Here is a 23563-nt window from a genome sequence, read left to right as displayed (position 1 = left end):
GAGGCAGTAGGGATGTTCTCTGTTTAGTGAGTCCACCAGATCAGAGGTAGTAGGGATGACCAGGGATGTTCTCTGTTTAGTGAGTCCACCAGATCAGAGGCAGTAGGGATGACCAGGGATGTTCTCTGTTTAGTGAGTCCACCAGATCAGAGGCAGTAGGGATGACCAGGGATGTTCTCTGTTTAGTGGGTCCACCAGATCAGAGGCAGTAGGGATGACCAGGGATGTTCTCTGTTTAGTGAGTCCTCCAGATCAGAGGCAGTAGGGATGTTCTCTGTTTAGTGAGTCCACCAGATCAGAGGCAGTAGGGATGACAAGGGATGTTCTCTGTTTAGTGAGTCCTCCAGATCAGAGGCAGTAGGGATGACCAGGGATGTTCTCTGTTTAGTAAGTCCACCAGATCAGAGGCAGTAGGGATGAACAGGGATGTTCTCTGTTTAGTGAGTCCACCAGATCTAAGGCAGTAGGAATGACCAGGGATGTTCTCTTGACAAGTGTGTTATTTAGAACTCTTGATTAAATTATATATATTTTTAAATAAGTGTGAACAGAACACTGACATTCCTGTCTTGCAGGAAATCACGCACAGAACGAGCAGCATGCTGGTGGCATTGTCATGCTGGGGGGTCATGTCAGGATGAGCCTGTAGGAAGGGAACCACATGAGGGAGAAAGATGTCTTCCCTGTAATGCACAGCGTTGAGATTGCCTGCAATGACAACAATCTCAGTCCGATGATGCTGGGACTTACCGCCCCAGACCATGACGGACCCTCCACCTCCAAAATCGATCCCGCTTCAGAGTACAGGTCTCGGTGCAACGCTCATTCCTTCGACGATAAGCGCAAATTCGACCATCACCCCTGGTGAGACAAAACCGTGACTCGTCAGTGAAGAGCACTTTTTGCAAGTCCTGTCTGGTGGTGGGTTTGTGCCCATAGGCGACGTTGTCTGTTCTGTCTCCCTGTAGTGCTGTCTTAGGCGTCTCACAGTACGGACATTTATTGCCTTGGCCACATCTGCAGTCCTCATGCCTCCTTGCAGCATGCCCAAGGCACGTTCACGCAGATGAGCAGGGACCCTGGGCATCTTTCTTTTGGTGCTTTTCAGAGTCAGTAGAAAGGCCTCTCTAGTGTCCTAAGTTTTCAGAAATTCTAAAATTCCAGAAAATGATGTCATGGCTTCTGAAGCTTCTGATTTATTTCAAGGCCTACCTTCAAACTCAGTGCCTCTTTGCTTCACATCATGGGAAAATCCAAGAAAAATCAGCCAAGACCTTCAAAGGCCTGATGGTACCAAATCCATCTGTACAAACAATAGTACGCAAGTATAAACACCATGGGACCAGGCAGCCATCATACCGCTCAGGAAGGAGACTCATTCGATCTCCTAGAAATGAACTTAATTTGGTGCGAAAAGTGCAAATCAATCCCAGAACAACAACAAAGGACCTTGTGAAGATGCTCCGCAGTAAAACGAGTCCTATATTGACAAAACCTGAAAGGCCGCTCAGCAAGGAAGAAGCCACTTCTCCAAAACCGCCATAAAAAAGCCAGACTACGGTTTGCCACTGCACATGGGGACAAATATCGTACTTTTTGGAGAAATGTCCTGTGGCCTGATGAAACAAAAATAAAACTGTAAGGCCATAATGACCATCATTATGTTTGGAGGGAAAGGGGGGAGGTTTGCAAGCCAAAGAACACCATCCCAACCGTGAAGCACGGGGGTGGCAGCATCATGTTGTGGGGGTGCTTTGCTGCAGGAGGGACTGGTGCACTTCACAAAATAGAAGGCATCATGAATGAGGAAAATGATGTGGATATATTGAAGCAACATCTCAAGACATCAGTCAGGAAGTTAAAGCTTGCTCGCAAATGGGTCTTCCAAATGGACAGTGACCCCAAGCATACTTCCAAAGTTGTGGCAAAATGGCTTCAGGACAACAAAGTCAAGGTATTGGAGTGGCCATCACAAAGCCCTGATCACAATCCTATAGAAAATGTTTGGGCAGAACTGAAAAAGCGTGTGCGATCAAGGAGGCCTACAAACCTGACTCAGTTACACGAGCTCTGTCAGGACGAATGGGCCACAATTCGTGCTTCTACACCTTCATTGCTTGCTGTTTGGGGTTTTAGGCTGGGTTTCTGTACAGCACTTTGAGATATCAGCTGATGTACAAAGGGCGTTATAAATACATTTGATTTGAAATAAATTTGAATTCATCCAACTTATTGTGGGAAGCTTGTGGAAGGCTACCCGAAACGTGTGACACAATGTAAAAATATTTAAAGGCAATGCTACAAATACTAATTGAATGTATGTAAACTTCTGACCCACTGGGAATGTGATGAAAGAAATGAAAGCTGAAATAAATAATTCTCTCTACTTTAATTCTAACATTTCACATTCTTAAAATAAAGTGATGATCCTAACTGACCTAAGACAGGGAATTTTGTCAGGAATTGTAAAAAACAGAGTTTAAATGTATTTGGCTAAGGTGTATGTAAACTTCCGTCTTCAACTGTATATATATATGTGTGTGTGTAGATCTCAACCTTACAAGAGAAAGAAGAAGAAGCACACAAGCCAGTTTTGTAAAAAGGTGATTTTTTTATGTAAGAAAATAATACACACAGCAAGAGACATTCAAATCAAATTGCAATGATCAACAACATGCCTCAAAAGTCCTCTTTGGCACAAAACACAAACCGTTACAAAAACTAAACGTAAAACAGACAAGTACACGAGAATAATTAGAAAATGCTAGCTAGCGCTATACACGGTGCGTAAACAGATTGACAACACAAACAAACAAGGTTTTGGCAATGTGACCACCCCCAGCAATAGCACATCTCAGTCTGCATGGTTTTCCATCCGTGCAAAACCGTGTCGTCATCTTTGTCGTTGTCACGGTGCCGTTGGGGTGAGGTCATAAAAGTCACGATTTTCAAGTCAGGCGACAGGACCCTCCATGTTCACTCCAGTACCCCCCTACCCCCTCCTCTTCCTTCCCTCTCCAGCCCCCCTCTTCCTTCCCTCTCTAACCCCTCCCCCTCCTCTTCCTTCCCTCTCTAACCCCCCTTCCTTCCCTCTCTAACCCCCCTCCTCTTCCTTCCCACTCCAGCCCCTCCCCCTCCTCTTCCTTCCCTCTCTAACCCCTCCCCCTCCTCTTCCTTCCCTCTCCAGCCCCCCCCTTCCTTCCCTCTCTAACCCCCTCCTCTTCCTTCTCTCTCTAGCCCCCCACCCCTCTTCCTTCCCTCTCCAGCCCCTCCCCCTCCCCTTCCTTCCCTCTCTAGCCCCTCCCCCTCTTCCTTCCCTCTCCAGCCCCCCTTCCTTCCCTCTCTAACCCCTCCCCCTCCTCTTCCTTCTCTCTCTAGCCCCTCCCCCTCCTCTTCCTTCTCTCTCTAGCCCCTCCCCTCCTCTTCCTTCCCTCTCCAGCCCCTCCCCCTCCTTACCTCTCCAGCCCCTCCCCCTCCTCTTCCTTCCCTCTCTAGCCCCTCCTTTTCCTTCCCTCTCCAGCCCCTCCCCCTCCTCTTCCAACACTCTCTAGCCCCTCCCCCTCCTTCCCTCTCTAGCCCCTCCCTCCTCTTCCTTCCCTCTCCAGCCCCTCCCCCTCCTCTTCATTCCCTCCAAACCCCCTCCTCTTCAACCCCCTCCCCCCTCTTCCTTCCCCCTTCACCACCCCCCTCCTCTTCCCCCCTCCATCAGCCTCTGCCTTGCCCCCTAGCTATTACTGTTGGTCAACACCTGTCTTGTACCAGCCCTCCAACAAGGTCGCTGTAGTGCAAATAGGCTGACTGCTGCTGACTGACTGTTGGCTCCTGATAGGCTCCTCTCGGAAAGGCAAGGCTCGGGTCCCAGGGTCATTTTCGGAAAGGCGAGGAGACTGTGTTTGGTTTCGCTCCTGGGACCAGTCTGAGAAGAGGAAAGAGAAGCAAAGGAAGAAAAAGAGAGAAACAGTAGCTTTTAACACAGTGTAGACAGAGGGTTGTTTTAACACAGTGTAGACAGAGGGTTGTTTTAACACAGTGTAGACAGGGGGTTGTTTTAACACAGTGTAGACAGGGGGTTGTTTTAACACAGTGTAGACAGGGGGTTGTTTTAACACAGTGTAGACAGGGGGTTGTTTTAACACAGTGTAGACAGGGGGTTGTTTTAACACAGTGTAGACAGGGGGTTGTTTTAACACAGTGTAGATAGGGGGTTGTTTTAACACAGTGTAGACAGGGGGTTGTTTTAACACAGTGTAGACAGGGGGTTGTTTTAACACAGTGTAGACAGGGGGTTGTTTTAACACAGTGTAGACAGGGGGTTGTTTTAACACAGTGTAGACAGGGGGTTGTTTTAACACAGTGTAGACAGGGGGTTGTTTTAACACAGTGTAGACAGGGGGTTGTTTTAACACAGTGTAGACAGGGGGTTGTTTTAACACAGTGTAGACAGGGGGTTGTTTTAACACAGTGTAGACAGGGGGTTGTTTTAACACAGTGTAGACAGAGGGTTGTTTTAACACAGTGTAGACAGAGGGTTGTTTTAACACAGTGTAGACAGGGGTTGTTTTAACACAGTGTAGACAGGGGGTTGTTTTAACACAGTTGTGTGAGTTGTGGCTTATGAACTTCTACTTCTGGTAGGTTCTTATCTCGGGCTCCTGATTGGCTCATTGCGGTCTAAGGCACTGCATCTCTGGTGCTACAGGCGTCACTACAGACCCTGGTTCGATTCCAGGCTGTATCCACCACCGGCCGTGATTGGGAGTCCCATAAGGCATAACACAATTGGCTGTCTGGGTTTTGCCGGGGATAGGCTGTCATTGTAAATATGAATTTGTTCTTCACTGACTTTTCTAGTTAAATAAAGCTTAATAAATGAAATAAAGTACCAGGAGAGTGAGCACACACACACACACACACATACAGCCCCCCTGCTATGACCCGAGTTGAAAACAGTGTAAAATGGAGAGATACAGGAATCAGGGGAGAAAATAGTCTTTCAACAATACAGCCCTGTTGTTCTTTTTATGGGAAATAATAAAATAGCCCCTCAAGGGGGATTGTTGTAAAGAAGAAGCAGGTTGCAAGAACAATAATGTTAACAATGTTATATTTATGAGCAACAACTTCTTGGAGTGTCTTTTTAAAAAATGTTATCAGGGAGACTAATATCAAGTCAATTTGATGCCGAGGCAGGAACATTGGACAACTATTTAGGGCTAGAAACCAAGTGTATTTATCGCTATTATAGCCACAAAGCCCGCAGTCTCTCTAATGGGTTATAAATGAGAAGAACACAGTTTGAAATGTGAATTACAGTGATGCATGAAATAAGCTAATTTCCATATATATGTAGCTCAGGGATTCTTGAAAGACGGGGACATGAACCCCCCCCCAAAAAAAAAAATCACCAATAATTTTCTTCATATGTGTTAATATTTAAATACATGTTCTGATAGTCCAATATTTTAGCCATCATACCGTGTAAAGGAAAAACCTCCTAATTATTATTTAAAAAAAAAATGTTTTCCATAAAATGCCACTAACTGGATTTATGTTAACTCTGACACCATTAAAGGCATTTCATTTTTCATTGTCCAACAATTGTTTAAAGGACTTTGATTGTTTCATTCCTACATTAGATTATTCAAATATGTAATGCTTCAGGGTTAATTTCATAAAAAGGTTCGCGCATTTTTCTAGATTCACAACATAAAATAATATTTATAAGGCGAACAAGTCTAGAACAGCAAATAGTTTAATAATTTAATGCTGTAATGTTGCAGAACACTGATTAAAAGATGTATTCAGAATATTGACAACAGTGATAGATCTGACGTATGGTTAACCATCAGTGACGGAGTTGACAACAGATGCTTTAAAACGTACATGTTTTTGCTTCTAAAAATAATAAAAGTTAAACGCAAACATTTGTAAAATATGAAAAATTATTGATTTGAAAATCCCCAATAAGAACATAACCATTCCATCAGAGCAAAGGATTCAATCAGAGCAAAGGATTCCATCAGAGCAAAGGATTCCATCAGAGCAAAGGATTCCATCAGAGCAAAGGATTCCATCAGAGCAAAGGATTCCATCAGAGCAAAGGATTCCATCAGAGGAAAGGATTCCATCAGAGCAAAGGATTCCATCAGAGCAAAGGATTCCATCAGAGCAAAGGATTCCACCAGAGCAAAGGATTCCATCACAGCAAAGGATTCCATCACAGCAAAGGATTCCATCACAGCAAAGGATTCCATCACAGCAAAGGATTCCATCAGAGCAAAGGATTCCATCACAGCAAAGGATTCCATCAGAGCAAAGGATTCCATCACAGCAAAGGATTCCATCAGAGCAAAGGATTCCATCACAGCAAAGGATTCCATCACAGCAAAGGATTCCATCACAGCAAAGGATTCCACCAGAGCAAAGGATTCCACCAGAGCAAAGGATTCCATCAGAGCAAAGGATTCCAGACATCAGAGACTGTAACTTCTTTGCTTCACGAAAACATGGCTCACTCGAGACACGCTATCGGAGTCGGTGCAGCCAGCTGGTTTCTTCACGCATCGCGCCGACAGAAACAAACATCTTTCTGGTAAGAAGAGGGGCGGGGGCGTATGCCTTATGATTAACGAGGTGGTGTTTTCATAACATCATACAGGAACTCAAGTCTTTCTGTTCACCTGAATTCCTCACAATCAAATGTTGACCGCATTATCTACCAAGAGAATTCTCTTCGATTATAATCACAGCCGCATATATTCCCCCCCAAGCAGACACATCGATGGCCCTGAACAAACTTTATTTGACTGGAAACCACATATCCTGAGGCTGCATTCATTGTAGCTGGGGATTTTAACAAGGCTAATCTGAAAACAAGACTCCCTAAATTCTATCAGCATATCGATTGTGCAACCAGGGCTGGTAAAACCCTGGATCATTGTTATTCTAACTTCCGCGACGCATATAAGGCCCTCCCCTGCACTCCTTTCGGAAAAGTTAACCACGACTCCATTTTGTTGCTCCCTGACTATAGACAGAAACTAAAACAGGAAGCTCCCGTGCTCAGGTCTGTTCAACGCTGGTCTGACCAATCTGATTCCACGCTTCAAGATTGCTTCGATCACGTGGATTGGGAGATGTTCCACATTGCGTCAAACAACAACATTGACGAATACGCTGATTCGGTGAGCAAGTTTATTAGCAAGTGCATTGGCGATGTCGTACCCACAGCGTCTATTAAAACATTCCCCAACCAGAAAACTGTGGATTGATGGCAGCATTTGCGCGAAACTGAAAGCGGGAACCACTGCTTTTAACCAGTGCAAGGTGACCGGAAACATGACCGAATACAAACAGTGTAGATATTCCCTCCGCAAGGCAATCAAACAAGCTAAGCGTCAGTATAGAGACAAAGTAGAGTCGCAATTCAATGGCTCAGACACAAGAGGTATGTGGCAGGGTCTACAGTCAATCACGAATTACAAAAAGAAAACCAGCCCCATCGCGGACCAGGATGTCTTGCTTCCAGACTAAACAACTTTGTTGCTCGCTTTGAGGACAATACAGTGCCACTGACACTGCCCGCAACCAAAATGTGCGGACTCTCCTTCACTGCAGCCGACATGAGTAAAACATTTAAACGTGTTAACCCTCGCAAGGCTGCAGGCCCAGACGGCATCCCCAGCTGCGTCCTCAGAGCATGCACAGACCAGCTGGCTGGTGTGTTTACGGACATATTCAATCAATCCTTATCCCAGTCTGCTGTTCCCACATGCTTCAAGAGGGCCACCATTGTTCCTGTTCCCAAGAAAGCTAAGGTAACTGAGCTAAACGACTACCGCCCCGTAGCACTCACTTCCGTCATCATGAAGTGCTTTGAGAGACTCGTCAGGGACCATATCACCTCCACCCTACCTGACACCCTAGACCCAATCCAACTTGATTACTGCCCCAATAGGTCCACAGCCGACGCAATCGCAACCACACTGCACACTGCACTAACCCATCTGGACAAGAGAAATACCTATGTGAGAATGCTGTTCATCGACTACAACTCAGCATTTAACACCATAGTACCCTCCAAACTCGTCACCAAGTTTGAGACCCTTTCTTTCTTTCTTTCCTGCCTGCCTGCCTGCCTGCCTGCCTGCCTGCCTGCCTTCCTTCCTTCCTTCCTTCCTTCCTTCCTGCCTCCCTTCCTTCCTTCCTTCCTTCCTTCCTTCCTTCCTTCCTTCCTTCCTGCCTTCCTTCCTTCCTGCCTTCCTTCCTTCCTTCCTTCCTTCCTTCCTTCCTTCCTTCCTTCCTTCCTTCCTTCCTTCCTGCCTGCCTGCCTGCCTGCCTGCCTTCCTGCCTTCCTGCCTTCCTGCCTTCCTGCCTTCCTTCCTTCCTTCCTTCCTTCCTTCCTTCCTTCCTTCCTTCCTTCCTTCCTTCCTTCCTTCCTTCCTTCCTTCCTGCCTGCCTGCCTGCCTGCCTGCCTGCCTGCCTGCCTGCCTGCCTGCCTTCCTATGTGTGGACCCACCGGAGTGCTTTGAGAGGAGGGATGACGGACAGCTTGCCCACTGGTTTGGGGCCGACGGCAGGGGGCATCATCACCAGCAGCCCATTGGCGGGTTTGGGAGGAATCGCCCTCGTTGGGCTCACGGGTAACACCACCCCTCTGGCGGGGCTGAGAGGCAGGGGCCTCTGAGGAGGAGAGGGGGAGTGTCTGGGCTGCAGCTCTGACACCAACTGGGAGAGAGAGAGAGAGAGAGAGAGAGAGAGAGAGAGAGAGAGAGAGCACGAGGGAGAGAGAGAGAGAGAAGAGACTCGTAGAGAGAGGGGGGGAGAGAGAGAAGAGACTCATAGAGAGAGGGGGAGAGAGAGAAGAGACTCGTAGAGAGAGGGGGGAGAGAGAGAAGAGACTCGTAGAGAGAGGGGGAGAGAGAGAAAGAAGGGGAGAGATAGAGAGGGAGCAAGAAAGAGAGAAGAGACACGTAGAGTGGGAGAAAAAGAGTGAGAGAGAAACAGTGAAATAGAAAGAGTGAGAGAACAAGAGAGAAATGTAAATGACAATAGAGAAACAGGCAAAAAAAAGAGAGAGACCTTAGAAGACGATCACTTCACCATGTCACACACTCCTAATATAATGACAGTAGAGCCTCCATTACGGTGGACAGGATTCACCCAGTCTCACTCCTAATATAATATGACAGTAGAGCCTCTATTACTGTGGACAGGATTCACCCAGTCTCACTCCTAATATAATATGACAGTAGAGCCTCTATTACTGTGGACAGGATTCACCCAGTCTCACTCCTAATATAATATGACAGTAGAGCCTCCATTACGGTGGACAGGATTCACCCAGTCTCACTCCTGTTTTATTTCATTACAGTGTACCTCTACCTCTACCTCTATCTGCTCTTAGACGCTTATAAAATAATAAAAACAACCGCAGAGAATTTCATTTCGTGCAAAAAACACAGAGCAATATTAAATTCAAGGCCAATGTGATTTTCCAAGGCTTTTTATTTTATTTAATTTAATTTATTTTACAGTTAATAGGCAGAGATGGAGAAATGTTTTAGGAAATCGATAGAAAACAATAAGAAGATTAAAACAAAAACATTGCTATTTCATCTAGTTCCTCGGTGCGACAAAATCCTCTTAGTAAAAACAAGAAACACAACATAAGATAAGATAAACTTACCAGTGGTGATCGTGTTGGGTTGGATACCAGTGGTGATCGTGTTGGGTTGGATACCAGTGGTGATCGTGTTGGGTTGGATACCAGTGGTGATCGTGTTGGGTTGGATACCAGTGGTGATCGTGTTGGGTTGGATACCAGTGGTGATCGTGTTGGGTTGGATACCAGTGGTGATCGTGTTGGGTTGAGGGGAAGTGGTTTCTTGGGTGGCGTAAGTTTTTGAGGGGGGGCGGGGGATTTCGGCAGGGCCCCGGGTTGCTTGCTGACAAGTAAAGGTGGGTGGGCTACCTTGAAGCGCCGTGGCGTGTTGTGTGGCGAGGGGGCGGGCCTTAGGGGACGCACGATGTTGACAGGCTGAGTGCCGTTAGGGGTGGGGCCCGGCCTGAGAGGCAGAACCTCTTTGCTGGTGTGAGGGAGCTGTAGAGAACATTTTGGTATTGTGTCATTCAAGTTTTATGTGAAGTATATGTTGAAAAAACATTTATAAATTGGAGGTAGAAAGTGCTACTACAGAACATTTGACACACAGAGCTACAGTTGTAAACATGGTAATTTAACTCAAGGCCCGATTGACTTCAGTTCAATGTCTTCAGAGTTCTTCACAGAAACTACAGGGAGAAACATTTCCAGCATACAGAGAGACGGAAGTCACCTCAGATTTAAACTCCCCTCTCCTTTGACACTCACCCCCTTGTGACTGTTTCCTTTGTTCGCGGGCCCCACCACCTTCAGATGAAACGCCGGGTTGAGGTGGCCATTCTTACCCTTCTCCATGGAGCCTTCAAGTCTGAGGGAATAACGAGGATGGAGGCCACAAGGGTGTTAGAGGCCGTGAACTAGACAGATTTATTCTGAAGACTGTGCTGGCTTTTCAAATCCTACTTTCTATTGATTTGATAGTCCCCAGTTGTAGAGGACTGGGCAAACATTACACTGTGTGTGTTTGTGTGTCTGTATGTCTGTCTCTGTGTGTGTGTGTGTGTGTGTGTGTGTGTGTGTGTGTGTGTGTGTGTGTGTGTGTGTGTGTGTGTGTGTGTGTGTGTGTGTGTGTGTGTGTGTGTCTGTCTGTGTCTGTGTGTGTGTGTCTGTGTGTGTGTGTGTGTGTGTGTGTGTGTGTGTGTGTGTCTGTCTGTCTGTCTGTCTGTCTGTCTGTCTGTCTGTCTGTGTGTCTGTGTGTGTGTGTTTGCCCAAGATGTCACAGTTTGTGTCCCCATCAAGTATTCTCATGGAGTTTGATGCAAGGAGGAGCAGGTCGAGAAGGAGTTAGAGGAGGAGGAGGTTGAGGAGCAGGTCAATGAGGAGGTCGAAGAGGAGGTAGAGGAGGAGGTAGAGGAGCAGGTAGATGAGGAGCAGGTAGATGAGGAGCAGGTAGATGAGGAGGAGGTAGAGGAGGAGCAGGTATAGGAGCAAGTAGAGGAGGAGGAGGAGGAGCAGGTAGAGGAGGAGGAGGAGCAGGTTGAGGAGGTGGTAGAGGAGGAGGAGGTCGAGGAGCAGGTCAATGAGGAGGAGGTCGAGGAGCAGGTCAATGAGGAGGAGGTAGAGGAGGAGCAGGTTGAGGAGGTGGGAGAGGAGGAGAAGCAGGTCGAGGAGGAAGTCGAAGAGGACGTAGAGGAGCAGCTGGAGGAGGAGGAGGTCGAGGAGGAGGTAGAGGAGGAGGAGGAGCAGGTAGAGGAGGGGTTAGAGGAGGAGGTAGAGGAGGAGGAGGAGCAGGTCGAGGAGGTGGTAGAGGAGTGGTTAGAGGAGGAGTTAGAGGAGGGGTAAGAGGAGGGGTTAGAGGAGGAGCAGGTCGAGGAGGTGGTAGAGGAGGAGTTAGAGGAGGAGCAGGTAGAGGAGGTAGATGAGAACAAACCCATCCGGCATCCCAGTGTTATCACTCTAGCTACAAACCCATCCAGTATACTGGTGTTATCTCTCTAGCTACAAACCCATCCGGCATCCCAGTGTTATCACTCTAGCTACAAACCCATCCAGTATACTGTTGTTATCTCTCTAGCTACAAACCCATCCGGCATCCCGGTGTTATCTCTCTGGCTACAAACCCATACGGCATCCCGGTGTTATCTCTCTGGCTACAAACCCATCCGGCATCCCGGTGTTATCTCTCTGGCTACAAACCCATCCGGCATCCCGGTGTTATCTCTCTAGCTACAAACCCATCCGGCATCCCAGTGTTATCACTCTAGCTACAAACCCATCCAGTATACTGGTGTTATCTCTCTAGCTACAAACCCATCCGGCATCCCGGTGTTATCTCTCTGGCTACAAACCCATCCGGCATCCCGGTGTTATCTCTCTAGCTACAAACCCATCCGGCATCCCAGTGTTATCACTCTAGCTACAAACCCATCCAGTATACTGGTGTTATCTCTCTAGCTACAAACCCATCCGGCATCCCGGTGTTATCTCTCTGGCTACAAACCCATCCGGCATCCCGGTGTTATCTCTCTAGCTACAAACCCATCCGGCATCCCAGTGTTATCACTCTAGCTACAAACCCATCCAGTATACTGGTGTTATCTCTCTAGCTACAAACCCATCCGGCATCCCGGTGTTATCTCTCTGGCTACAAACCCATCCGGCATCCCGGTGTTATCTCTCTAGCTACAAACCCATCCGGCATCCCAGTGTTATCACTCTAGCTACAAACCCATCCAGTATACTGGTGTTATCTCTCTAGCTACAAACCCATCCGGCATCCCGGTGTTATCTCTCTGGCTACAAACCCATCCGGCATCCCGGTGTTATCTCTCTGGCTACAAACCCATCCGGCATCCCGGTGTTATCTCTCTGGCTACAAACCCATCCGGCATCCCGGTGTTATCTCTCTGGCTACAAACCCATCCGGCATCCCGGTGTAATCTCTCTGGCTACAAACCCATCCGGCACCCCGGTGTTATCTCTCTGGCTACAAACCCATCCGGCATCCCGGTGTTATCTCTCTGGCTACAAACCCATCCGGCATCCCGGTGTTATCTCTCTGGCTACAAACCCATCCAGTATACTGGTGTTATCTCTCTGGCTACAAACCCATCCGGCATCCCGGTGTTATCTCTCTGGCTACAAACCCATCCGGCATCCCGGTGTAATCTCTCTGGCTACAAACCCATCCGGCACCCCGGTGTTATCTCTCTGGCTACAAACCCATCCGGCATCCCGGTGTTATCTCTCTGGCTACAAACCCATCCAGCATCCCGGTGTTACCCATTTTCACCTACCTCATTAACATACTGTTTTTATACTGTTTTTATTTATTTACTTTCCTGCTCTTTTGCACACCAATATCTCTACCTGTACATGACCATCTGATCATTTATCATTCCAGTGTTAATCTGCAAAATTGTATTATTCGCCTACCTCCTCATGCCTTTTGCACACATTGTATATAGACTGCCCATTTTTTCTACTGTGTTATTGACTTGCTAATTGTTTAATCCATGTGTAACTCTGTGTTGTCTGTTCACACTGCTATGCTTTATCTTGGCCAGGTCGCAGTTGCAAATGAGAACTTGTTCTCAACTAGCCTACCTGGTTAAATAAAGGTGAAATAAAAAATAAATAAAAAAAATAAATAAAAATCAGTCTCTGAGTTATTAGATGATTCTAGAGTTCAATCCATTGTTGAAACAAAACCTATTATATAGAGTGTCATATTCTTTGTGAATCATCTATGTAGGCCTAATGAAGGCCTTATGAATGGCTTATGAAGGGTTTATGAAGTCTTATAGAGGCGCGGCCAGCGACTGTAAGTTACCTGTTGGCCTTGTTGTTCTTGTCTCTCTGGGAGAGCCACTTGTGGTAGTAGGAGCTCTTGATCTTATAGCAGTAGAAGGTGATGAGGATCCCAGGTAGGAGAACCAGGAAGACAAACAGAAGACCCAACACCAAGCCCAGCTGACCTGGAGTACACAAAATAACATATAATAAAGAAATAATATAATAACATATAATAAAGAAATAATATAATAACATATAATAAAGAAATAATATAATAACATATAATAAAGAAATAATATAATAACATATAATAAAGAAATAATATAATAACATATAATAAAGAAATAATATAATAACATATAATAAAGAAATAATATAATAACATATAATAAAGAAATAATATAATAACATATAATAAAGAAATAATATAATAACATATAATAAATAATCCACTTTTATAGAAACCTTTATAGAAGCATTCTATAAAAAAAAATAGATTTGAAACTGGTGGAAGAATGTTTCAACTGGACCAGAAACACCAAGGCGGTGTTAATGTTACATTCAGATGGCGTGTGAAGATTGATAGGGGGCGTCGTGAATCCCAGGAAGGAGCATGTGTGTGAAGGTCAACTCACTGTGGTACTGGACAGGCCCACTGTCCACACTGCCTCCCAGACCAAGCTTCTCACAGAAGGGAGGTGCCCACCCTCGGTTACAGTGACAGTTGCCATTGCTGTTGCACACCTTTGGAGAACATCACACACACACACACACACACACACACACACACTGTGTTACCGTGTTGACCTTCCAGTACGTGTCTGGAGAAGTGAAAAGTGATTTTAGCACGCTACGTTTTTGTTTACTACATGAGGTGTTTGAATCTGACAGACTTCCCTTCATCTGTGAAGTCATACTGAGACTCTGTGTGATTCTGCTGTCTGGTGATAAACACTTCAACAGACTGTATCATTTTGAATGTTGAACTGAACCGACTGAATGGCTTTGAATGTTGAAGTGACTGAATGGCTTTGAATGTTGAAGTGACTGAATGACTTTGAATGTGTTGAAGTGACTGAATGGCTTTGAATGTTGAAGTGACTGAATGGCTTTGAATGTTGAAGTGACTGAATGGCTTTGAATGTTGAAGTGACTGAATGGCTTTGAATGTTGAAGTGACTGAATGGCTTTGAATGTTGAAGTGACTGAATGGCTTTGAATGTTGAAGTGACTGAATGGCTTTGAATGTGTTGAAGTGACTGAATGGCTTTGAATGTTAAACTGAATGCATATTTAGAATTTTGAAATAACTGTACAGATTTGAACGTTGAAACAAACTCTATGACTTTGAACCCTGAACCAAACTCGATGAACTTTGAACCCTGAACCAAACTCGATGAACTTTGAATGAAAGGGTTATGGTTCTTTGTGGCCAAGTTTAGTAAATCAAAGATCTTGGCGTTGCAAATCCACCTGTTTGATACTCGTATCAAAACGCTTTTTGAACAATTACATTTTCCAGTTGATTGTTATCGCCGGACATTCTGCATCGTACAGTGCTTCCTGCTGCTTTTTACATAGAAAAATACTTTCCGATTAACATATCACTGATTAGAAACATGCTTGTTGACTCGCGAATGCTTCATTAAAATACATGTTAGCCATCATGAAGCCCAGCCTGTATTCTCTCTCCAGCCAAATAGTGTTTTGGTCTCCAAGTGCTTTTACACACAAAAAAAAAAAGGTCCCTCTTGTGACCCTCTGAAGTTGTTTTGTGAATATTTTTCATGCTTCTCAAACCCAAAGAAGAAGCTGCAGAGAGCCAAGATGATAAATGCACAGGAGCTGCAGAGAGCCAAGATGATAAATGCACAGGAGCTGCAGAGAGCCAAGATGATAAATGCACAGGAGCTGCAGAGAGCCAAGATGATAAATGCAGAGCTGCAGAGAGCCAAGATGATAAATGCAGAGGAGCTGTAGAGAGCCAAGATGATAAATGCAGAGGAGCTGTAGAGAGCCAAGATGATAAATGCAGAGGAGCTGTAGAGAGCCAAGATGATAAATGCAGAGGAGCTGTAGAGAGCCAAGATGATAAATGCAGAGAAGCTGCAGAGAGCCAAGATGATAAATGCAGAGGAGCTGTAGAGAGCCAAGATGATAAATGCACAGGAGCTGCAGAGAGCCAAGATGATACATGCAGAGAAGCTGCAGAGCCAAGATGATAAATGCACAGAAGCTGCAGAGCCAAGATGATAAATGCAGAGAAGCTGCAGAGAGCCAAGATGATACATGCAGAGAAGCTGCAGAGAGCCAAGATGATAAATGCAGAGAAGCTGTAGAGAGCCAAGATGATAAATGCACAGGAGCTGCAGAGAGCCAAGATGATACATGCAGAGAAGCTGCAGAGCCAAGATGATAAATGCACAGAAGCTGCAGAGCCAAGATGATAAATGCAGAGAAGCTGCAGAGAGCCAAGATGATACATGCAGAGAAGCTGCAGAGAGCCAAGATGATAAATGCAGAGAAGCTGCAGAGCCAAGATGATAAATACAGAGAAGCTGCAGAGAGCCAAGATGATAAATGCAGAGAAGCTGCAGAGAGCCAAGATGATACATGCAGAGAAGCTGCAGAGCCAAGATGATAAATGCAGAGAAGCTGCAGAGAGCCAAGATGATAAATGCAGAGAAGCTGCAGAGAGCCAAGATGATAAATGCAGAGAAGCTGCAGAGAGCCAAGATGATAAATGCAGAGAAGCTGCAGAGCCAAGATGATAAATGCAGAGAAGCTGCAGAGAGCCAAGATGATACATGCAGAGAAGCTGCAGAGAGCCAAGATGATAAATGCAGAGAAGCTGCAGAAAGCCAAGATGATACATGCAGATAAGCTGCAGAGAGCCAAGATGATAAATGCAGAGAAGCTGCAGAGCCAATATGATAAATGCAGAGAAGCTGCAGAGAGCCAAGATGATAAATGCAGAGAAGCTGCAGAGAGCCAAGATGATACATGCAGAGAAGCTGCAGAGAGCCAAGATGATAAATGCACAGAAGCTGCAGAGAGCCAAGATGATAAATGCACAGAAGCTGCAGAGCCAAGATGATAAATGCAGAGAAGCTGCAGAGAGCCAATATGATAAATGCACAGAAGCTGCAGAGCCAAGATGATAAATGCAGAGAAGTTGCAGAGAGCCAAGATGATAAATGCACAGAAGCTGCAGAGCTAAGATGATAAATGCAGAGAAGCTGCAGAGAGCCAAGATGATAAATGCAGAGAAGCTGCAGAGCCAAGATGATACTGTTGATGCAGTGAAGCTGCTTCTTCGTTTGAAACTCAAGCAAAGATACAGACGCTAGTCGTTTTTTAAATTTAAATTTCTTATTTTGTTACATCCTCGCTGCTCTCTTTAAACCCGGGGATCAATAGGAACCAAATTATAATGAAAATGAAAAAGTCACAAAAGAGAAGAAAGAGTGGGGAAAACTATGCTTTAAATAATCCCTCCTCAGAGCCATTTCCATTCGCTGGCCTTTCAGGTGTGAGGGAGAGAGCAAAACAGGACAAATGAAGGCTTTTAAACAGGGCAGAGAGAGAGGGAGGGAGAGAGAGGAAAATGAATGATAGAACAAGAAAAGGAGATTAAAGAATGAGAGCATGTTCTGTTTGTCTCTAGGGCTCAGGAAGCTGTTGGTTGAGGAGATTTCAAAACATTATGGAATGCCAGCGCCTCGCTAATGGAAGCCCTCTTGCTTACTGAGAGTCAACAGTTTTCAGCTTCTAAGATGGCCGACCTGGAGGGCTCGTTTTAAGACCAGGAGGGCCTGTTTTAAGATAAGAAACGTTGGGGGTGTTAAATTACTGCTGTCTGTGTCTCTGGCGACCAAAAGCGGCAAGCCACTAAACAGCTGACAGTGATATGTGTGAGTCATGACAATGAAAACAAAGTTAGGCCTAGATTCCTATAGGGACAGGTGGTTAAAGTTGTACACAATGCAAACACAATGTTTATTGTCTCATAAACAAAGATGTGATCTGCCATCTCTCCCTGTGGCTACGCAGTACTTAACCAACAAATAGTTTATGGCTTCAGGTGTTGTGTCGCTACCATCCATTTCTCCTGTTTTACAAGAGCTACAGTGACAGCCATCTGCCTTCGCCCCAAGGACAATGTACGACAAAAAGATTACAAGGATGGGGAAAAGTGTGTGTGTGTGTTAACTGACCTGTGTGTGGGTATGTGTGTTAACTGACCCGTGTGTGTGTGTGTTAACTGACCTGTGTCTGTGTGTGTTAACTGACCTGTGTGTGTGTGTGTGTTAACTGACCTGTGTGTGGGTATGTGTGTTAACTGACCCGTGTGTGGGTATGTGTGTGTGTTAACTGACCTGTGTGTGTGTTAACTGACCTGTGTGTGTGTGTTAACTGACCTGTGTGTGGGAATGTGTGTGTTAACTGACCTGTGTGTGTGTTAACTGACCTGTGTGTGTGTTAACTGACCTATGTGTGTGTATGTGTGTGTTAACTGACCTGTGTGTGTTAACTGACCTGTGTGTGGGAATGTGTGTTAACTGACCTGTGTGTATGTGTGTTAACTGACCTGTGTGTGGGAATGTGTGTGTTGTGTCTGTGTGTGTGTTCTGACCTATGTGTGTGTATGTGTGTGTGTGTGTTTGTATGTGTGTGTGTGTGTGTGTGTGTGTGTGTGTGTGTGTCTGTGTGTGTGTCTGTGTGTCGTGTGTGTGTGTGTCTTTGTGTCTGTGTGTGTGTGTGTGTGTGTGTGTGTTTCTGTGTGTGTGTGTGAGGCCTAGTGCTTACCCCATGGCCATGACAGCGAGCGATGCAGCCCTCCAGCTCGGTGAAAGAGGCGTTTTGGCACCGGCGGTCCCTGCACACCTGCAGTAACACAAAGATGCTTAGATGTCATACACACTCCGAGGACCACTGCTGTAGAAGGTGTGTGAGGCAGTGTGGAAACAGGGTAATGCTGCAGTGTTTTGTCTCTGGATGGTAACTCAGTGGGTGCACGCCTGTCTACAAATGTAGTATATGTACACATGTAACATTATTAAGGTATACAGTATGAATCACACTTGAGTAAAGCTTACAGGTTATGGATGAGATAGTGACATTTATTACATCACTAGTAGACACCCAATCCACACTAATATAATTCATACTAACATAATCCATACTAACATAACCCATACTAATATAATCCACACTAACATAATCCATACTAACATAATCCATACTAATATAATCCATACTAATATAATATATACTAACAATCCATACTAATATAATCAATACTAATATAATCAATACTAACATAATCCATACTAATATAATCCATACTAACATAATCCATACTAACATAATCACTACTAACATAATCCATACTAACATAATCCATACTAACATAATCAATACTAACATAATCAATACTAACATAATCCATACTAACATAATCCATACTAACATAATCACTACTAACATAATCCATACTAACATAATCCATACTAACATAATCAATACTAACATAATCAATACTAACATAATCCATACTAACATAATCCATACTAACATAATCCATACTAACATAATCCATACTAACATAATCCATACTAACATAATCCATACTAACATAATCCATACTAACACAATCCATACTAATATAATCAATAATAATATAATAATACAAGCTGAAAGAATAACATAGAACACGTTACAGTACAGTCTATGATAAATATTACAGTACATTCTATGATAAATATTATAGTACATTCTATAATAAATATTATAGTACATTCTATAATAAATATTACAGTACAGTCTATGATAAATGCTGCAGTGCTTTGTCTCTGGATGGTAACTCAGTGGGTGCACGCCAGTCTACAAATGTAGTATATGTACACATGCAACATTATTAAGGTATACAGTATGAATCACACTTGAGTAAAGCTTACAGGTTATGGATGAGATAGTGACATTTATTACATCACTAGTAGACACCCAATCCACACTAATATAATCCATACTAACATAATCCATACTAACATAACCCATACTAATATAATCCATACTAACATAATCCATACTAACATAATCAATACTAACATAATCCATACTAACATAATCCATACTAACACAATCAATACTAACATAATCCATACTAACATAATCAATACTAACATAATCCACACTAACATAATCCATACTAACACAATCCATACTAACATAATCAATACTAACATAATCCATACTAACATAATCAACACTAATATAATCCACACTAACATAATCCATACTAATATAATCAATACTAATATAATCCATACTAACATAATCCATACTAACACAATCAATACTAACATAATCCATACTAATATAATCAATACTAACATAATCCACACTAACATAATCCATACTAACACAATCCATACTAACATAATAAATACTAACATAATCCACACTAACATAATCAATACTAATATAATCCATACTAATATAATCCATACTAATATAATCCATACTAATATAATATATACTAACATAATCTATACTAATATAATCCATACTAATATAATCAATACTAATATAATCCATACTAATATAATCCATACTAATATAATCCATACTAATATAATATATACTAACATAATCCATACTAACATAATCTATACTAATATAATCCATACTAATATAATCCATACTAATATATACTAACATAATCCATACTAATATAATCCACACTAACATAATCCATACTAACATAATCACTACTAATATAATCCACACTAACATAATCCATACTAACATAATCAATACTAATATAATCCACACTAACATACTCCATACTAACATAATCCATACTAATATAATCCATACTAATATAATCCATACCAATATAATATATACTAACAATCCATACTAACATAATTCATACAAACATAATCACTACTAATATAATCCATACTAACATAATCCATACTAACATAATCCATACTAATATAATCCATACTAATATAATCCATACTAACATAATCCATACTAACATAATCAATACTAACATAATCCATACTAACATAATCAATACTAACATAATCAATACTAATATAATAATACAAGCTGAAAGAATAACATAGAACACATTTACAGTACAGTCTATGATAAAGTTTACAGTACAGTCTATGTCAAAGTTTACAGTACAGTCTATGATAAAGTTTACAGTACAGTCTATTATAAAGCTTACAGTACAGTCTATGATAAAGTTTACAGTACAGTCTATGATAAAGTTTACAGTACAGTCTATGAACAGTCTATGATAAAGTTGACAGTACAGTCTATGATAAAGTTTACAGTATAGACTATGATAAAGTTTACAGTACAGTCTATGAACAGTCTATGATAAAGTTGACAGTACTGTCTATGATAAAGTTTACAGTACACTCTATGATAAAGTTTACAGTACAGTCTATGATAAAGCTTACAGTACAGTCTATGATAAAGTTTACAGTATAGACTATGATAAGGTTTACAGTACAGTCTATGAACAGTCTATGATAAAGTTGACAGTACAGTCTATGATAAAGTTGACAGTACTGTCTATGGTAAAGTTGACAGTACAGTCTATAATAAAGTTTACAGTACAGTCTATGATAAAGTTTACAGTACAGTCTATGATAAAGTTTACAGTACAGACTATGATAAAGTTGACAGTACTGTCTATGGTAAAGTTGACAGTACAGTCTATAATAAAGTTTACAGTACAGTCTATGATAAAGTTTACAGTACAGTCTATGATAAAGTTTACAGTACAGTATATGATAAATATTACAGTACAGTCTATGATAAAGTTGACAGTACAGTCTATGATAAAGTTTACAGTACAGTCTATGGTAAAGTTGACAGTACTGTCTATGGTAAAGTTGACAGTACTGTCTATGGTAAAGTTGACAGTACTGTCTATGGTAAAGTTGACAGTACAGTCTATGATACAGTTGACAGTACTGTCTATGGTAAAGTTGACAGTACAGTCTATGATAAAGTTGACAGTACCGTCTATGGTAAAGTTGACAGTACAGTATATGATAAAGTTGACAGTACAGTCTATGATAAAGTTGACAGTACTGTCTATGGTAAAGTTGACAGTACAGTCTATGAAAAGTCTATGATAAAATTTACAGTACTGTCTATGGTAAAGCTTACAGTACAGTCTATGATAAAGTTTACAGTACAGTCTATGATAAAGTTGACAATACTGTCTATGGTAAAGTTGACAGTACAGTCTATGGTAAAGTTGACAGTACAGTCTATGGTAAAGTTGACAGTACAGTCTATGGTAAAGTTGACAGTACAGTCTATGAAAAGTATATGATAAAATTTACAGTACTGTCTATGGTAAAGCTTACAGTACAGTCTATGATAAAGTTTACAGTACAGTCTATGATAAAATTTACAGTACTGTCTATGGTAAAGCTTACAGTACAGTCTATGATAAAGTTTACAGTACAGTCTATGATAAAATTTACAGTACTGTCTATGGTAAAGCTTACAGTACAGTCTATGATAAAGTTTACAGTACAGTCTATGATAAAGTTGACAATACTGTCTATGGTAAAGTTGACAGTACAGTCTATGGTAAAGTTGACAGTACAGTCTATGGTAAAGTTGACAGTACAGTCTATGGTAAAGTTGACAGTACAGTATATGATAAAGTTGACACTACTGTCTATGGTAAAGTTTACAGTACAGTATATGATAAAGTTTACAGTACAGTCTATGGTAAAGTTTACAGTACTGTCTATGGTAAAGTTTACAGTACAGTCTATGGTAACGTTTACAGTACTGTCTATGGTAAAGTTTACAGTACAGTCTATGGTAAAGTTGACAGTACAGTCTATGAACAGTCTATGGTAAAGTTTACAGTACAGTCTATGATAAAGTTTACAGTACTGTCTATGGTAAAGTTGACAGTACTGTCTATGGTAAAGTTGACAGTACAGTCTATGAACAGTCTATGGTAAAGTTTACAGTACAGTCTATGATAAAGTTTACAGTACAGTCTATAATAAAGTTTACAGTACTGTATATGGTAAAGTTGACACTACTGTCTATGATAAAGTTGACAGTACTGTCTATGGTAAAGTTGACAGTACTGTCTATGGTAAAGTTGACAGTACAGTCTATGAACAGTCTATGGTAAAGTTTACAGTACAGTCTATGATAAAGTTTACAGTACAGTCTATAATAAAGTTTACAGTACTGTATATGGTAAAGTTGACACTATTGTCTATGATAAAGTTGACAGTACAGTCTATGATAAAGCTTACAGTACAGTCTATGATAAAGTTTACAGTACAGTCTATGATAAAGCTTACAGTACAGTCTATGATAAAGTTTACAGTACAGTCTATGATAAAGTTGACAGTACTGTCTATGGTAAAGTTGACAGTACTGTCTATGATAAAGTTGACAGTACTGTCTATGGTAAAGTTGACAGTACAGTCTATGAACAGTCTATGGTAAAGTTTACAGTACAGTCTATGATAAAGTTTACAGTACTGTCTATGGTAAAGTTGACAGTACTGTCTATGGTAAAGTTTACAGTCTATGAACAGTCTATGGTAAAGTTTACAGTACAGTCTATGATAAAGTTTACAGTACTGTCTATGGTAAAGTTGACAGTACTGTCTATGGTAAAGTTGACAGTACAGTCTATGAACAGTCTATGGTAAAGTTTACAGTACAGTCTATGATAAAGTTTACAGTACAGTCTATAATAAAGTTTACAGTACTGTATATGGTAAAGTTGACACTACTGTCTATGATAAAGTTGACAGTACTGTCTATGATAAAGTTGACAGTACTGTCTATGGTAAAGTTGACAGTACAGTCTATGAACAGTCTATGGTAAAGTTTACAGTACAGTCTATGATAAAGTTTACAGTACAGTCTATAATAAAGTTTACAGTACTGTATATGGTAAAGTTGACACTACTGTCTATGATAAAGTTGACAGTACAGTCTATGATAAAGCTTACAGTACAGTCTATGATAAAGTTTACAGTACAGTCTATGATAAAGCTTACAGTACAGTCTATGATAAAGTTTACAGTACAGTCTATGATAAAGTTGACAGTACTGTCTATGGTAAAGTTGACAGTACAG

General features: G+C 42.2%; 1 protein-coding gene across 1 annotated transcript in view; it reads right to left on the bottom strand.

The window, feature by feature from the left end:
• Positions 1 to 3694: 3694 nt before the first annotated feature.
• adam19a (ADAM metallopeptidase domain 19a) overlaps positions 3695 to 23563 on the bottom strand; it is a 256777-nt gene continuing 236908 nt past the window's right edge. The window contains exons 17-23 of the mRNA XM_052460731.1: positions 18209 to 18286; positions 14035 to 14143; positions 13437 to 13581; positions 10373 to 10472; positions 9689 to 10102; positions 8519 to 8727; positions 3695 to 3916 (exon numbers count right to left, since the gene is read on the bottom strand). Of these exons, the coding sequence (XP_052316691.1) occupies positions 3865 to 3916; positions 8519 to 8727; positions 9689 to 10102; positions 10373 to 10472; positions 13437 to 13581; positions 14035 to 14143; positions 18209 to 18286 (1107 nt within the window). The 3' untranslated portion in view covers positions 3695 to 3864. The remainder of the gene's footprint in view (positions 3917 to 8518; positions 8728 to 9688; positions 10103 to 10372; positions 10473 to 13436; positions 13582 to 14034; positions 14144 to 18208; positions 18287 to 23563) is intronic.

Source organism: Oncorhynchus keta, chromosome 13, assembly GCF_023373465.1.
Source record: "Oncorhynchus keta strain PuntledgeMale-10-30-2019 chromosome 13, Oket_V2, whole genome shotgun sequence".
NCBI lineage: Eukaryota > Metazoa > Chordata > Actinopteri > Salmoniformes > Salmonidae > Oncorhynchus > Oncorhynchus keta.
The sequence above is the reverse complement of the archived record's forward strand: the minus strand, read 5'-3'. Positions and strand labels throughout refer to the sequence as shown.